The following is an 18090-nucleotide window of genomic DNA, read 5'->3' as shown; positions in this document are numbered from 1 at the left end:
GGGAAGTCAAACCAGGGCAGGACCTTCACAGTGAAGTGTTCTGGAGCAGAGGGATGGAGCAGTGGCAGTGACCATCCAGTATCTTTGGCAGTGACCCTATCCTGACCCCACGACTGACCCCGCCCCGCCCCAGCCCTGCCCCCATCCCGGGCTCCGCCCCCAACCCTGGCCCCGCCCCATCCCAGCCCCGGCCAAAACCCTGGTCCCCGCCCCAACCCTGGCCCCGCCCCATCCTAGCCACGCCCTCAACCCTGCCCCCCCATTCTGCCCCCGCCCCCAGCCCAGCCCCATTGGCCCCGCCCCACTCTTGCCCCACCCCCACTATGGTCCCGCCCCACCCTCAACCATGGCCCCGCCCCCACACTGACCCCGCCCCCACGCTGGCCCCGCCCATCCACCCCCCACACACACACAGCCCCGCCCCGCCCCCACGCTGGCCCCGCCCACAGCCCCCCCCCCCCCCGCTCCGGGTGTGCCGCGCTGTTGACGCCGCCATCTCCCGCCCTCACACGCCGCTGCCCCGTCGCGATGCTGCAGATGAACGACTCTGTGGAGCCGGACGCGGCCGTGCTGCCGACCGAGGGCTTGGCGGCCCCGGGCTTCCCGGCAGCGGGTGGCGGAGCGGCGGCTGCGGGAGAGGCAGAGGCAGAGGCAGAGGCAGGGGTCGGGGCGTCGGGCAGCGGGCCGGGCAGCGCGGCCTACAGCGCCGAGACCCTGACTCCGATCAGTGTGAAGGATCCCACGCTACAGGCCAGGATCAAGGACTACTTCGTGTTCAGGGTAACGGCTGCTCAACCTATAAGTACCGCTCTGCATTTGTTTGTGACAGTCAGTGCGTTAAAGACCAATTGCCATGCCTTCATTTGTAGCATCGTGTGTCTCCTTTATTTGTTCCTGTTTATTTATATCTATGTTTACCTGTCTGATTACCTTATTTATGTTCATTTTATCCATGCTTGCGTTACATCTACATCAAATGGCTGCCACTGAATCCCTAAATCCATAGCTGCCTCACTACTTGTGTATTTAGAATTATATGTGTTTTAATTCAAATGCATTTAGTTTCTCAGTCAAACAGGCATTGTCAAACTAGATGGACACAAAACGCTGGAGTAACTCAGCGATTCACGCAGCATCTCTGGAGAAAAGGAATAGTCAATAGGTGACGTTTCGGGTCGAGACCCTTCTTCAGACTGTAGATAGACAGTAGATAATTGTAGATGGAGACAAAAAAGCTGGAGTAACTCAGGTGGTCACGCAACATCTAAGAAAAAGGATGAGTGATATTTTGGGTCATGACCCTTCACTTGCCATGGCAAAGTTATACAGTAAAGGTTGGGTACGGTTAGCGGGTATTGTCACTTTTTCTCAATGCTGTTACATCTTAACTCCAGATGCTTAAAATTGAATTCAGGTTCTCAAATGATAAATGAAAAAAAAAATCAAATGATAAGATATAGGAGCAGAGGAGAACTTGAGGAGAAATTGCAGTGGAGCAATCAGTCTGAAGAAGGGTCTCGACCCGATACGTCGCCCATTCCTTCTCTCCCGAGATGCTGCCTGACCTGCTGAGTTACTCCAGCATTTTGTGAATAAATACCTTCGATTTGTACCAGCATCTGCAGTTATTTTCTTATACTAGATATGGAAGCAGTGTCTGTTCTGCCAATTAATCATGGCTGATCTATTTTTCCCTCTCAACCCCATTCAAACGGGTGGAATTTGGACTGGTCCAGACCCCCTGGGGTGCAAAATAAAATGCTGGAGTAACTCAACAGGTTAGGCAGCATCTCTGGAGAACATGGATAGGTCAGAATGTTTTAGGTGAGAACCCCGGGAATACAAGTTCAGCAATATAACTATTGCAGCTCCACAAAGATAACACAGCTGGTAGAGCTACTGCCTCACAGTGGCAGAGACCCTAGATTGATCCAGACCTCGGGTGCTGTCTGTCGATTTTGCATATTCTCCCTGTGCCACGTTGATTTCCTCTGGATGCTCCAGTTTCATTCCACATTCCAAAGATGTCTAGGTTTGTAGATAACATAAAATTAGAGTGAATGGGTGATCGATGGTCGGCACGGACTTGGTGGGCCAAGGGCCTGTATTCATGCTGTATCGCTAAACTATATATCCTATATTTAGCCAAAATATACTGCTTGATCTTTTTGAGTTTTGATGTTGTATCAATTCTGCTTTGGAAAAGACAAGAATTGATGGGTCCAGCTGGGACCAGAGGGCTTACGTTATACAGAGAGTAGATTGGGTGGGACTCACCTCCCTGGAACAAAGGATGCTGACGTGTGACCTTTTAGAGATTTATAAAATCTGAGAGACATAGATAAGGTGGATAGTTACTCTTTTTGGAGGAAGGAACTGTAGATGCTGGTTTAAATGGAAGATAGGCACAAAATGCTGGAGTCACTCAGCAGGTCAGACAACATCTCTGGAGAAAAGGAAAAGGTGACGTTTCGGGTTGAGACCCTTCTTTTGACCTAGTCAGGGGAATGGGAAACGAGAGATATAGATATTGATATAGAGAGAGATTTAGTACAAATTGATGAAGGAGATGTCCTGAAAGACTGGAGGGTGGCAAATGTTGTGCCTCTTTTCAAGAAGGGCTGCAGGGAAAATGCTGGGACTATAGGCCGGTGAAAACATCTGTACTTGGAAAGTTACTAGAGAGTATTCTGAGGGATAAGTTATACAGGCATTTGGATGGGCAAGGACTGATTAGGGATAGTCAGCGTGGGAGGTCGTGTCTCACAAATCTGATTGATTTTTTTGAAGCCATGACCAAAAAGGTCGATGAGGGCAGAGTTGTTGATGTTGTGTACATGGATGGCTGAATGGATAGAAAATTGGCTTTATGGAAGTAAGCAGAGGGTGATGGTGGAAGATTGCTGGAGGCCTGTGACTGGTGGTGTGCCTCAGAGTTTGGTGCTGGGTCCATTACATCAATGATTTGGATGAGAACATACAGGGCAAGATTCTCAAGTTTGCTGATGATACAAAAGTGAGTGGTTTTGCAGATAGTAAAGATGGTTGTGAAAGATTGCAGCAGGATCTGGATCAATTGGCCAGGTGGGCAGAGGAATGGTTGATTGAATTTAATACAGAGGAGTGTGAGGTGTTGCATTTTGGGATCTCGAACAAGGGCAGGACCTACACAGTGAATGGTAGGCCTCTGTGTAGTGTTGTAGAGCAGAGGGATCTAAGAGTGCAGATGCATGGTTCCATGAAGGTCGAGTGGCAGATAGATAAGGTGGTCAAAAAGGCTTTTGGCACTTTGGCCTTCATAAGTCAGAGTATTGAGTACAGAAGTTGGAAGGTCATGTTGCAGTTGTATAAGACATTGATGAGACTGCAGTTAGAATATTATGTTCAGTTCTGGGCACCATGTTATAGGAAAGATATTGTCAAGCTTGAAAGGGTTCAGTAAAGATTTACGAGGATGTTGCCAGGACTAGAGGGTGTGAGCTATAGGGAGAAGTTGAGTAGGCTGGGTCTCCATTCCATGGAGCGCAGGAGGATGAGGGATGATCTTATAGAGGTATACTAAATCATGAGAGCAATAGATCAGGTAGGTGCTCTTGCCCAGAGTCGGGGAATCGAGGGCCAGAGGACATAGGTTCAAGGTGAAGGGGAAAAGATTTAATAGGAATCCGAGGGGTAGCTTTTTCACACAAAGGGTGGTGGGTGTATGGAACAAACTGCCAGAGAGGTAGTTGAGGCTGGGACTATCCCATCGTTTGGACCAAGCTCAGGCAAGTGGGACTAGTGTAGCTGGGACATTGTTGGCTGGGCAAGTTGGCCAAAGGGCCTGTTTCCATACTGTATGGACTCTATGTGCAGAAAAGTCACGATGATAAGGAAACTTACACTTTGTCCCAGGATAGAGGAGTCTAAAACCAAAGGACATAGGTTTACGGTAGGAAGGGAAAGATTTGAAGGGGACCCGAGTAGCATATTTCTCACACAGACGGGTTGGGTATATGAACGAGTTTGCAGAGGAAGTAGTAGAGCTAGGCACAATTACAATGTTTAGTTCTACAAGGAAAGGGTTGAGGGGCCTGTCTCCTTGCAGTATAAGTCTATCTCTCGAAAGTGAATTGCTCATCTACCTCTCAGGTTTATATTCATATAATTTTACTACCCATATCTTTTAAACCATACACCAAAACCTGGGCAGAGAAAAGGCAGCTGAACTCACTAAGCATGAAGACAGCCACCTCCTGGTAGCATCTTCTTCAGTGATTGCAGTTTGTGGATTTGAAATAAATTGGCCTAATCTCTACCCATCCCTGCAGTGGCTTTGTAGATCAGATTAGGAATATTTCAAAGAATAATTTCTGTTTGAATTATTGATTGGCCTTTAAGGGCGAATTATGGTGTGATTATCTCTTGTTTTTATCCTAATCACTATTTAGTTCCGGGTCGAATGCCTCTTAACCAGAGATGAACTAACTATTCTGCAAAATGCTACTGCTGCCTTTCCTCAAAGAACAAAGAGCAGCTGCTTAGGCATAGTTTGGAATTTGTGCACCTTTCTCAGAGAACAAGGGGATGTTGGGTGTAGTCTGCCCTGATTTTAGATCCTGGAAGACCTGCATCTGTTTGTGCGCTAGTTGCCTGCCTCCTGTTGTTCCAGATCAGTTTGTGTGCTGACTACACAAAAATCGGTAGATAGGAAAACGAATGGAATGCATTTATTTCAAGAGGGCTAATATATAAAAACAAAAACAGAGATGTAATGCTGAGCCAGGAGGGAAATTGACTCCCTAAGAGGAAACTAAGGCACTGGTCAGACCGCATTTGGAGAAAAAGTGAGCAGTTTTGGTTCCATATTTGAGGAAGGATGTGCTGGCATTGGAGAGGGTCCAGAGGAGATTTACGAGAATGATCCCAGGAATGATTGGGCTAACGTGATGAGCGTTTGAAGGCACTGTGCCTGTACTCGCTGGAGTTTAGAAGGATGAGGGGAGAACTTACCGAATAGTGAGGGGCCTGGATACGGTGGATGCGGAGGATTTTTCCACGAGTGGGAGAGTCTAGGACCAGAGGGCATAGGATGTACCATTAGAATGGAGATGAGGACGAATTTATTTTGTCAAATGGTGGTGAATCATTGCCACAGAAGGCTGTGGAGGCCGTCAATGGATATTTTTAAAGTGGAGATTGACAGATTCTTGATTAGTAAGGGTGTCGGATTATGGGGAGAAGGCAGAAGAATGGGGTTGAGAGGGAAAGATAGGTCAGCTATGATTGAATAGCAAAGTAGACTTGATGGGCCGAATGGCCTAATTCTGCTCATAGAACTTGTGAGTCTACTAAATCTGTCTTGAAAGCTTCATTTGCCCAGATATTATTGGATAGAAACCTTTAAGTGAATATGGGAGGCTAATGATGCTGTGATATTGTTAACCAACATGTAACCTGTCACTCAGTTTTCTTGGCACTACTTCTGACTGATCCTCTCTCCTTCCAGCCAGGGACCATTGAAAAAGCAGTTTTAGATATCCGATCTATTGCCATGCCGACGGAGGATGGAGGAGTGCAGAGTGTGTGGCTGCTCACAGAGTAAGTGCAGAGAATTGCCATCTTCTCACTTGCGATGTAGTTGATTGCTACAGATTTCATTTGCATTTGGAGAGTAAAAGTGTTGCATAATTATGTTTGTTCATTGCTTGTTGAGTGGAATGATATGTAGGATCTAGCATTTGTGATTGTACCATCCAGTGGGAAAACGTCACCATTACATTCTATTTGATGCCTGTCCACTTTTCTTTTGTGGTATTAAATTGTGTTTTCAGTAACTAATTTGGCCAAGGTTTAGGTGCTGCAAATATGTTTTAGCATTGAGGAAATGCCTTCAGGGATCAGCACTTAGATGCGCAGATGAATCCTACATTCATTTGCTATTGCTCAGTTGGGATAGTATTCCCAGATCCCCCATGTCTGTTCCAGTCTAATAACCTTGATAATGTAATTCAAACAGAGGGTCTTCCTACAATTCAGATCTCAGCTGGGAAACAACCTTATTGCTGAATCGTGCATATTTCTTTAGGTGGAGGCACTTGTTGGCAAAGGCAAATGATCCATCCAACGCAAAAGCAAACATTACTAAATGCAGAAGAGGACGATCAGCTGGTTATTTGGTCTGTCAAATCTTGAAAGTGAATACATTTTGAGATTACTTTTAGTCACTGAAGGTAAGCGTGCAGATACGGCAGGCAGTGAAGAAAGCTAATGGCATGTTGGCCTTCATAACAATAGGATTTGAGTTTAGGAGTAAAGAGGTCCTTCTGCAGTTGTCCCACGTGAGACCACATCTGGAGTATTGTGTGCAGTTTTGGTCTCCTAATTTGAGGAAGGACGTCCTTGCTGTTGAGGCAGTGCAGCGTAGGTTCACAAGGTTAATCCCCGGAATGACGGGACTGTCATATGAGGAAAGATTGGAAAGACTGGGCTTGTATTCATTGGAGTTTAGAAGGATGAGAGCAGATGTTATAGAGATGTATAAAATTATGAAAGGACTGAACAAGCTAGATGCAGGAAAAATGTTCCCAATGTTGGGGGAGTCCAGAACCAGGGGCCACAGTCTAAGAATTAAGGGGAGGCCATTTAAAACTGAGGTGAGAAAAAACATTTTCACCCAGAGAGTTGGGAATTTGTGGAATTTGTGGAACAGAAGTCAGTGGAGGCCAATTCACTGGATGAATTTAAAAGAGAGTTAGATAGAGGTCTAGGGGCTAGTGGAATCAAGGATGTGGGGAAAAGGCAGGCACAGATTACTGATTGTGGATGATCAGCCATGATCACAATTAATGGTGGTGCTGGCTCGAAGGGCCAAGTGGCCTCCTGCACCTGTATTCTATGTTTTCTATCTATGTTTTCTGAATAAGTCAATGGATGTTTTTAAGGCAAAATTGATAAGTTCTTGTAAGCGTGTTAAAGGTTAGGAAGAGAAGGTTGGAGAATGGAGTTAAAAAGGAAAGATAGATCAGGCCTGATTGAAAGATAGAGTAGAAGTGATGGGCCAAATGGCCTAATTCTGCTCCTATGACATATGAACTCATGAAAAAGTGAGGCACATAAGGGGAAAAAGATGAGTTTAATATTCCTACGTTGAATGATTTGTCTGGACATTATGAACGTCATATTTTCCCTTTGTGTCCTAGGATCGACCACTGGAATAACGAGAAGGAGCGCTTGGTGCTGATCACTGAGCGATCGCTGCTGTTCTGTAAATATGACTTCATCAGCCTCATTTGCCGACAAGTTATGCGCATTTCACTGAACGCAGTTGATACCATTTCAATTGGAGAGTTTCTTTTTCCACCAAAGTCTTTGAATAAGTGAGTAGTGTGGCAAAATATTTTTTTCAGATGTTTCTGCACAAGTCAAAAGTAACATTAGCAAATTTGCAGATGAAAAAGTAACATTAGCAAATTTGCAGATGACACAAAGCTGGGTGGCAGTGTGAACTGTGAGGAAGATGTTATGAGGTTGCAGGGTGACTTGGACAGGTTGTGAGAGTGGGCAGATGCATGGTAGATGCTGTTTAATGTGGATAAATGTGAGGTTATCCACTTTGGTGGTAAGAATAGGAAGGCAGATTATTATCTGAATGGTGTCAAGTTAGGAAAAGGGAACATACAGAGATCTGGGTGTCCTAGTGCATCAGTCACTGAAAGGAAGCTTGCAGGTACAGCAGGCAGTGAAGAAAGCCAATGGAATGTTGGCCTTCATAACAAGAGGAGTTGAGTATAGGAGCAAAGAGGTCCTTCTGCAGTTGTACAGGGCCCTAGTGAGACTGCACCTGGAGTACTGTGTGCAGTTTTGGGCTCCAAATTTGAGGAAGGATATTCTTGCTATTGAGGGTGTGCAGCATAGGTTCACTAGGTTAATTCCTGGAATGGCGGGACTGTCATATGTTGAAAGACTGGAGTGACGAGGCTTGTATACACTGGAATTTAGAAGGATGAGAGGGGATCTTATTGAAACATATAAGATTATTAAGGGATTGGACACGTTAGAGCCAGGAAACATGTTCCCAATGTTGGGGGAGTCCAGAACCAGGGGCCACAGTTTAAGAATAAGGGGTAGGCCATTTAGAACGGAGATGAGGAAAAAAAAATCAGTCAGAGAGTTGTAAATCTGTGGAATTCTCTGCCTCAGTGGAGGCCAATTCTCTGAATGCATTAAAGAGAGAGCTAGATAGAGCTCTTAAGGATAGCGGAGTCAGGCAGGAACGGGGTACTGATTGAGAATGATCAGCCATGATCACATTGAATGGTGATGCTGGCTCGAAGGGCCGAATGGCCTATTCCAGCACCTATTGTCTATAAGTGCTTTGAAAGATCTACATTGGGTTACGGTCTAATACAAATTGCAATGAAAAATCAGTCCCAATGTAAAGAAAGTCACTAATTAATCAAGTTTAGTTTATTATTTTTCACATGTACTGAAGTGCAGTGAAAAGCTTTTTGTTATGTGCTATCCAGTCAATGAAAAAACTATACATGATTACAATCAAGCCGTCCACAATGTACAGATACAGGATAAAGGGTATAACATTTAGTTTAGTGTAGCTTATTGCCAAATGTACCAAGGTACAGTGAAATGCTTTTTTTTTTTTGTGTGCTATCTAGCCAGTGGAAAGACTATACTTGATCACAATCAAGCCGTGCATAGGTACAGGATATAGGGAATAACGTTTAGTGCAACATAAAGTTCGATAAAGATAGTCCGAGGGTCTCCAATGAGGTCGATGTCAGGACTGCTCTCCAGTTGGTGGTAGGATGGTTCAGTTGCCTGATAACAGCTGGAAAGAAACTGAATCTGTAGGTATGCGTTTTCATACTGCTGTATCTCTTGCCTGGTGGAAGAGAGGCGAAGTGGGAGCGACCGGGGTGAGATTCGTCCTTGATAATGCTGCTGGCCTTGCCGAGGCAGCGTAATGTACAGTTGGAGTCATTGGAAGGGAGGTCGGTAGTCCATGGAAGGGAGGTTCTTAATTTTATTTCAACAAGGAATTCAGACAAATTTCCTGACCCAGAAAATGACGAGAATGTGGAGCGTAAAATATAACGACAGTAGTGGATGAAGTAAATGTGTCTCCCTTTGATGCAAGAAATGTTAAATATGAAGAAAAGATTAGGCAAAGTACTTACTTGTATTTCACAATTCTTCATGTTTCCTAGCTTTTGAAGTACCTTTACCACCAATTATTGCTAATTACAGTTTAATATGACACAGGATAGTCCATATAGTCACCTCTCACCCTGTCACTATGCTGTGAATTTTGTTAATTCAAATAATTAATCCAAGTCTGTCCTACCTCTCCCTGTAGTTAATACCCCCTAATTACTCCACTCGCCACTGCCTCCCATTCTGAAAAGGACCCGTTTACTCCTACTCTTTGCTTCCTGTCTGCCAACCAATTCTCTATCCATGTCAACACCCTACTCCCAATACCATGTGCTCTAATTTTAGTCACCAATCTCCCGTGCGGGTCCTTATCAAAGGCTTTCTGAAAGTCTAGATACACTACATCCACTGGCTCCCCTTCATCCATTTTACTTGTCACATCCTCAAAAAATTCCAACAGATTAGTCAAACATGATTTCCCTTTCATAAATCCATGCTGACTTGGACTTATCCTTTTACTGCTATTCATATACTTGGACCATCTACGATATCTCCCTACCGTTTCTGGATCTCCATCACAGGAGACAGACTAGTGACCGACATCTACTGCAAACCTACTGACTCCCACATCTATATTGACTACATTTCTTCCCATCCTGTCTCCTGTAAAACGTCTATCTCTTACTCCCAATTATAGACAATAGGTGCAGGAGGAGGCCATTCGGCCCTTCGAGCCAGCACCGCCATTCAATGTGATCATGGCTGATCATTCTCAATCAGTACCCCGTTCCTGCCTTCTCCCCATACCCCCTGACTCCGCTATCCTTAAGAGCTCTATCCAGCTCTCTCTTGAGTGCATTCAGAGAATTGGCCTCCACTGCCTTCTGAGGCAGAGAATTCCACAGATTCACAACTCTCTGACTGAAAAAGTTTTTCCTCATCTCAGTTCTAAATGGCCTACCCCTTATTCTTAAACTGTGGCCCCTTGTTGGCCTCCAGAACAAGGGGCCACAGTTTAAAAATAAGGGGTAGGCCATTTAGAACGGAGATGAGGAGGAACTTTTTCAGTCAGAGAGTGGTGAAGGTGTGGAATTCTCTGCCTCAGAAGGCAGTGGAGGCAGGAACGGGGTACTCTATTGTCTATTGTTCTGGACTCCCCCAGCATTGGGAACATGTTTCCTGCCTCTAACGTGTCCAACCCCTTAATAATCTTATACGTTGCGATAAGATCTCCTCTCATCCTTCTAAATTCCTTGTCGCTCCAGTCTTTCAACATATGATAGTCCCGCCATTCCGGGAATTAACCTAGTAAACCTACGCTGCACGCCCTCAATAGCAAGAATATCCTTCCTCAAATTCTTCCATCTACGCCGTATCTGCGCCCAGGATGAGGTGTTTCATACTAGGGCATCAGAGATGTCCTCATTCTTTAGGAAACGGGGCTTCCCCTCTTCCGTTATAGATGAGGCTCTAACTAGGGTCTCCTCTATATCCCGCAGCTCCGCTCTTGCTCCCCCTCTCCCCATTCGTAACAAGGATAGAGTCCCCCTTGTCCTCACCTTCCACCCCATCAGCCAGCGTATACAACAAATTATCCTCCAACATTTCCGTCACCTCCAATGGGATCCCACTACTGGCCACATCTTCCCATCTCCTCCCCTTTCTGCTTTCCGCAGAGACCGTTCCCTCCGTAACTCCCTGGTCCACTCGTCCCTTCCCACCCAAACCACCCCCTCCCCAGGTACTTTCCCCAGCAACCGCAGGAGATGTAACACCTGTCCCTTTACCTCCCCCCTCGACTCCAACCAAGGACCCAAACCATCTTTCCAGGTGAGGCAGAGGTTCACCTGCACCTCCTCCAACCTCATCTATTGTATCCGCTGTTCCAGATGTCAACTTCTCTACATCGGCAAGACCAAACGCAGGCTCGGCGATCGTTTCGCTCAACACCTTCGCTCAGTCCGCCTTAACCAACCTGATCTCCCGGTGGCTCAGCACTTCAACTTCCCCTCCCACTCCCAGTCTGACCTTTCTGTCATGAGCCTCCTCCATTGTCATAGTGAGGCCCACCGCAAATTGGAGGAACAGCACCTCATATTTTGTTTGGGCAACTTACACCCCAGTGGTATGAACATTGACTTCTCTAACTTCAGATAGCTCCTCTGTCCCTCTCTTTCCCCTCACCCTTCCCAGTTCTCCCATTGTCTTCCTGTCTCCAACTATATCCTTTCTTTGTCCCGCCTCCCTGACATCAGTCTGAAGAAGGGTCTCGACCCGAAACGTCACCCATTCCTTCTCTCCTGAGATACTGCCTGACCCGCTGAGTTACTCCAGCATTTTGTGATACCTTCGAGCTGCCAGTCGTGTCCCTGTCACAGCCACATTTTGTCAATGGCCACATCATAATCCCAAGCACTGACCCAGGCTGCAAGTTCATCTGCTTTCTCCACTGTACTCCTTGCATAGAAATAAACACACTTCCACCCATCAGCATCACCGTATTTCTTCACCTTGCCCTGTCTGTCCTTTGAGTCTCACTGATCCTGATCTCTACCTTCCCATCACTCCTTCCAATTTCCCGCTACTCTTGTTCCGACCCCCCTGCCACTCTAGCTTAAACACTCCCAAGTGGCACTGACAAACTTCCCTGCATCACCATATTCCTTCATCTTTCCCTGCACGTCCTTCAAGGATATTGATCCCCCTCCAGTTCAGAAAAAGTTATTAATTTCTCAGGCAATTCCTCAGGATCGAGGATGACGTACTACCACTCAAGCCTCATCAGCCACCTCAGAACCCACAAAACCAGTGGGAACTCTTCTAGAGATGGGCCAGGAGGACCCTGAAGGGACCACGGTCTAGGGTCCTTCCGCTGCCGCACATTGAGGGGTGGTCCGGTGAGAACACCCCTAAAATAAGGGAAGGGATATCGATCACCCCAGGGGGGGCACATGAGTGGTGAGAGTATTCTGTTTAAAGATGTGAACGCTAGAGTATGACACCATTGAAAGTAAAGGCACTAACACATGTAGAGTTTTTACAAATTTTGTTTTGTATACATTTTATTCTGAATAAAGTTTATTTTTGAAATTAAAAAAGGAAGTCCCTAATGGGCATGTAAGATGGCACTCTGTTCATTCTGTGTGCTCCCACTGATGATCGTTTTCAAAATTGTCCTCTGAACTGCCTTCATTTTGATCACCGAGGGTTCAAACTTCCAAGAGTCAGTGGGGATTTTGCATCTTTTTCCAAGGAGGTTTTGAGCACATCCTTGAATCATCATATATGCCTAGTAATCTTTTACTGGGACTGAGCTTTTAATAAAGTTTCTGCTTTGAGAGTCTGGTGTCAGGAATTCAAACCATGTGGATGAATGTCTGAATGTAATTAGGGCCTTGATGCTGGAAATGTTGACTTGGAAGAAGATATGATGTTACTTCACTTATCTTGCAGTGAGCAAAGGATTTTGTAAAGCAGTAACATTTCCATTGCCTTAAGGTGTCTGCTATGGTTAGTCCATATCTCAAAAATATGTAGATGTACAGGGATCAATGCTACCTGATGGGAATTCTGAATTTGGGATATGTATTGCACCTGAGATCTTTATCTTCAGACATCCTTTTCTGCAAATCAGTCAAATGCTCTATGGGGCATTGAAGAGGTCATGGTGAATTTCATCTTCATGAAGGGGTGGCAGCCGTTATGGGAAGAGGCAGGTGCTTTTCAGCATCTCTCCGTGAATCTTGTGTTTTAGGACAGTGGCACAGATGTGCCCAGGATCCTGGTCCTGCAGGGCCATTCAGCCAGTCAGCAATGGTGTGGAGCTCAGCCTTCAAGCACGCTGTTTTTCACTGCTGTTATTTGGATATATGACTGCCATATTCTGCACTCTGTATCTTGCACTTTGCTCTATCTATTGTACTGGAGTTTGACTTGATTGTATTCATATATAGCATTATTTGATCATATTGGATAGCCTGAAAAAACAAACCTTGGTACAAGTGACAACATTAAACCTACACCAGTTTCTGATTACCACTAACTGAAAAGTCAAGGGTGAGGAAGTTCTGTCACAAATCTACAATCTCATTGCCTGCATCTCAGAAGAGGATTACCAGAGAACTGCAAAGATGCTATAATCGTTAACACCCCTAGAAAGGAAACAAGCCCGACTGTGGTAATCAGAGGTCACAGAGACACTGGATGGTATCTACACCAAGTAACAGCTGCAAGAAAAAGCAAAACCAACCATTCACATAGCCTTTCTCAACTTCTCTAAAACCTTTCTGGCTCGATCAATTATGTGGACTGTGGAACAGCCTTTTCAAATATTTCCAATGTGCAATTGCTTTGTGGTGGCATGCAAGCCACAATCCTAATCAATGGGTCGACACCAGAACCAATCTCAGTAAAGACCAGTATCAAACAAGAAAACATTATAGAATATAATAATGTACAGGAATGGGCCCTTTGGCCCACAATGTTTGTTCCAAACATGATGCTTAGCTGAACTGATACCATCTGCCTTTACCTGATCCATATCCTTCTATTCCCTGCACTTCCATGTGCCTATCTAAAAGCCTCTTAAATGCCACTATTGTATCTGCCTCCACCACCACCCCTGGCAATGTCTTCCAGACCCCCCACTACTCTGTTAAAAACAAACCTTCCTCCCTCTCATCTTATCGCTATGCCCTCTAACGTTCAACATTTCCTGGACTTTGGAGATAAGCCTGACAGCGGTAATCAGAGGTCACAGACACTGTGGATGGTGTCTACACAAAATAACAGCTCCAAGAAAGAGCAAAACTAACCATACACAAGCCCATACCAACCATACACATTCCCATACCAATCATACACAAGCCCATACCAACCATACACATTCCCATACCAACCATACACAAGCCCATACCAACCATACATATGTATCCCAACACTTTGGTTAGTCCTCAGAATATTGCATCTTGCCTTCAGAAATTTCCAATGGGACTGGAACTGATCTTCATTACCAATAATGCGTAGGAAAGAACTGCAGATGCTGGTTTAAATCGAAGATAGGCACAAAATGCTGGAGTAACTCAGCGGGACAGGCAGCATCTTTGGAGAGAAGGAATGGGTGACGTTTCGGGTCGAGTCTCAACACGAAACGTCATCCATTCCTTCCTTCTCTCCAGAGATGCTGCCTGTCCCAATGTTACTCCAGCATTTTGTGCCTACCTTTCATTACCAATAAGTTTGCAGTACAAAGTGAATCAAAAGTGCTTAGTTGTGGTACATCATTTGCAAACCTGACAACTGAATTTGAAGTTCATTTTGGAAAGTTAAAATCTGGTACTTTGCCTTAGTAAATTAACACTGAAACCTATCTCATAAATGTGTACACATAATTGATCGAGTCAGAAGGGTTTTAGAGAAGTTGAAAAAGGCTATGTGTGTGTGGTTGGTTTTGCTTTTTCTTGCAGCTGTCAGAGCCTGGAAAGGAATCTCAAATTGAAGTCTGGCGCAATCAATATTTGACTGCACATTCTCATTCTGGTTAAATGTTAGTGATCACTGACCTCTTAATGACTTGAAGAGAGCACCTGCCTTTCAATACTGAATCAGTAAATGTGGTGTTGCTGTCCAACATATCCCAAGAATAGATATGCAAACGTTTGTAATCACTGAAAGAGGACAGATCAACGTTACCAAAATAAACCCTTGTACATCTGGAGTGTCTAATTTTGAGCATTACTCTCCTCCTCAGATACCTGCTGTCACACGATGTTCTGTTTTGGAATCCTTTCTTTGTGCCCACAGACTAGCTTGGAATCTATGAAACCACTTAGTTCCTTAATTGTTGTTTAAGTTGTGAGTCTATGATTTACCTTTGCATGAAATCACAAATAGTCTTCAGAAAGTGGAGGTATCATTCGACTTGTTTGGTTTTACAGGAGAGAGGGACATGGTATTCGTGTTCAGTGGGACAAACGGGAAACACCATCCTTTATTAATCGTTGGAATCCATGGTCCACTGACATGCCATATGCCACTTTCACTGAACATCCCATGGCAAATGCAGATGAGAAGATTGCATCTCTCTGCCAGGTAAGAAGTGATCAGCCATTTCGTGTGGTCAAGACATCTCAAATTAATGTGCTAGTGCAAAGACTCAGAATTCTGTGGTACAGGCCATTTTTGTATTTGGCCATACAGTATGGCCTATTGCCTGGGCACTATAATTTGAGATAAGGATTCCGTGTTCTGGTTTCTGAACTGTAATAAATCTTTTGAGCTGGAAAACTTGCATGAAATTATGTGATTGTAATGTAATTGTAATTTTTCATTAATCTTCCAATACCAAATTGCAATAATTCACTATTAAATCTCAAAATACATTGTTCAGTCTGTTTTGAAATGAGTTGACTTTACTTTTTTTTATATAAAATTCCAGCTGGGGAACTTTAAGACCCAATTAATCCAAGCAGTGAAGAAGGCGCACAAAGAGGCACCACTGCCCGGCCGGGCCAACGGCGTGCTGATCTTGGAGCGGCCTCTTCTCATCCAGACCTATGTCGGGATAATGTCCTTCATTAACAATGAAGCTAAACTGGGCTATTCAATGTCAAGGGGAACAATAGGATTTTAAAGGGTTTGAGCTTGTGTGGTATTCTACATTGCCTCTTCTGCACCCTTTCAATTTGCATTAATCCAATCTTCAGTCAGGAAGCAGACAGCTTTGGGTGCATGTTGTGAAGTTGGATAAACTGGGGGAGATTGCACTCTTCCCGAAGAGCACACGGAATTGTAGCATGTGGTGCAATTTTTACTTTTAAGAACATTGCTTCTATATTATTACATATATACAGCAAAATGCAGCACAGCAATTGCAAAATGATTAGTAGTGTCCTGCTTGTATCGTATGTGTTACTGTTTATTGATGGACTTGCTTCCTATGCTTGTTTTTGTAACTAATGGAAACTGGTCATTTTTAATTGCTTGCTCTTATATCACCTGTGTTTTGTTAAAGGGGAAAGTAAAAGGAACAGTTAATGTTCTTTCACCTCTTGGATTTTGGTTCAAATATACCACAAATAGAAGTAGACTTTTTCCAAAGAAAAGCCAGGTTGATTTAAACCCAAAGTGTAATGTTGTCCTGAAGGACAGTCTGACACAGGCATTGAGTGTACAGGTGCTGTATCACAAAACAATTACAGTCGGTCACCTAGCAGTGAAATTGTTTGATAACAAGATGCCTGGATCATTGAGTTTGAATCTTATCACAGTTCGGGATTTTAATGTCTGGTAATTGAATCCAGAATTTTAAACGTGAAGCTATTCATTAAAATCTTTCTTGGAAGGGAATCTGTCATCTAGTCTGACCCATTTTCTCAGCATTGTGCAGTTAGCTGGCTTTTTAATTCAGTGGGAAATTGGAGATGGATAACATGCCATTATTAGCAGTAACACCCACATCTGTGAATGAATTAGTAACCGATTTAACCATTACTTCCAAAGGAAACTTCTACTGGATGTATTTACTGAGCATGCACTACTGCATTTTGTCCATACTACCATCTGATCACCAGATACTATGGTACAGAAGCAATTGTGTGGTCTGGTATACGATCAAAGGGAGCCCCTGAAGGCACTCGATCTCAAGCTCTGAAATAGTGGGAGATTTTAAAAGGGAGCAGTTGGATGACCTCATTGAGGCCCTGCAAAAAAATAAGAGTAGGTGTAGCAGAGCAGTCTATTGGGAGGAGCCGTGTGAGAGAGAGAGAGAGAGGCTGGGTGTTGAAGTGCTTTGAGGGCACGTGCTGAGGCTTTGGCTCAAAAGACTTCAGCAAGGAGGCTGAGCACAAGGTGATGGCAGTCTATTGTTTTTTTGTGTGTGATTCTTTTTCTAACCCCCTTGCACTGAGTGCAGTAGAGATGGCAGGTGGGATAGTTGGATGCTCCTCCTGCACGATGTTAGAAGTCAGGGGCATTTCCAATGTTCCCGAGGATTACACCTGCAGGACGAATGTTTAACTGCAGCTTCTTACTGATATGTTAGGGAACTGGACCTGCAGTTGGACGACGTCAGGCTCATCTGGCGGTATGAGCGTGTTGTAGAGGTGGTCACATAGGCAGAGTAGATGGTTGACCACCAGGAAAGGGAGTAGGCAGAGAGCGCAGTCATCTCCTGTGGCCATTCCTCTCCAAAACAGGTATAGTAGTTTGGGTACCGTGGCGCAGCGGAGAAGGGTGAAGTTGGGCAGAGCCAAAGGAATAGTTAGGGACACAGGATATTCTGTGGTAGCATGGTGTAATGCCTCCCTGGTGCTAGGTTTCAGGATGTCTCTGAGCAGCTGCAGAACATGCCTACAACCATCACCAGGCCAGTCAACGGGGCAACAAAGCACATTTCCACAAAATGTAACAGCTATAATAGTTCATTGTTACAAATACACATTGTGCAGTTTTTGACACCACTCACTGACTGCACCTAACCAAATTATTCCAGCCTACAAAGTCATTTCACTGAAAAATGTAAATGCACAGAAATGGGGAGGGGGGGTCATTAGCCTCCCCAACATTGACATAAGCAATGTACAGAATTGTACTGTTACAAGCTAGTTCAATGCCTCGGGTGATATAGAAAGTGGCACATTTGCAAACTACATTCATTAGCAGTTATCTCAACTGTATTCTAGTATTTTGTAACCATTTCTCTAAGCTATCACATATGCTAATAAAATTGACAATTATTGGAACATGGTATGTGGTTAATCTTGATATTCTCATTCAAAAAGGAACAAATGTGAAAAGCATGTAACTATAGGCCAATTCACCCAACTTCTATGGTCAGAAATCTGTTGAAATCAGAGTGACAGAGGCACATTTGAAAAATTGAGAGTAGAATCAGCATAGGTTCATGAAGGGGATATTATGCCTGAAATGTATTTTTGA

The 18090-nt window shown here is 44.4% G+C and overlaps 1 protein-coding gene across 1 annotated transcript; it reads left to right on the top strand.

The window, feature by feature from the left end:
* Positions 1–467: 467 nt before the first annotated feature.
* On the top strand, positions 468–17894 carry tprg1l (tumor protein p63 regulated 1-like). The gene is made up of 5 exons (XM_078425677.1): positions 468–780; positions 5489–5580; positions 7182–7358; positions 15090–15243; positions 15590–17894. The coding sequence occupies exons 1-5, from the start codon at positions 529–531 to the stop codon at positions 15782–15784; spliced, it is 870 nt and encodes a 289-aa protein (XP_078281803.1). The 5' UTR covers positions 468–528; the 3' UTR covers positions 15785–17894.
* The last annotated feature ends 196 nt before the right edge of the window (positions 17895–18090 follow it).

This window comes from Rhinoraja longicauda, chromosome 30 (genome assembly GCF_053455715.1).
Source record: "Rhinoraja longicauda isolate Sanriku21f chromosome 30, sRhiLon1.1, whole genome shotgun sequence".
Taxonomy (NCBI): domain Eukaryota; kingdom Metazoa; phylum Chordata; class Chondrichthyes; order Rajiformes; family Arhynchobatidae; genus Rhinoraja; species Rhinoraja longicauda.
The sequence above is the reverse complement of the archived record's forward strand: the minus strand, read 5'-3'. Positions and strand labels throughout refer to the sequence as shown.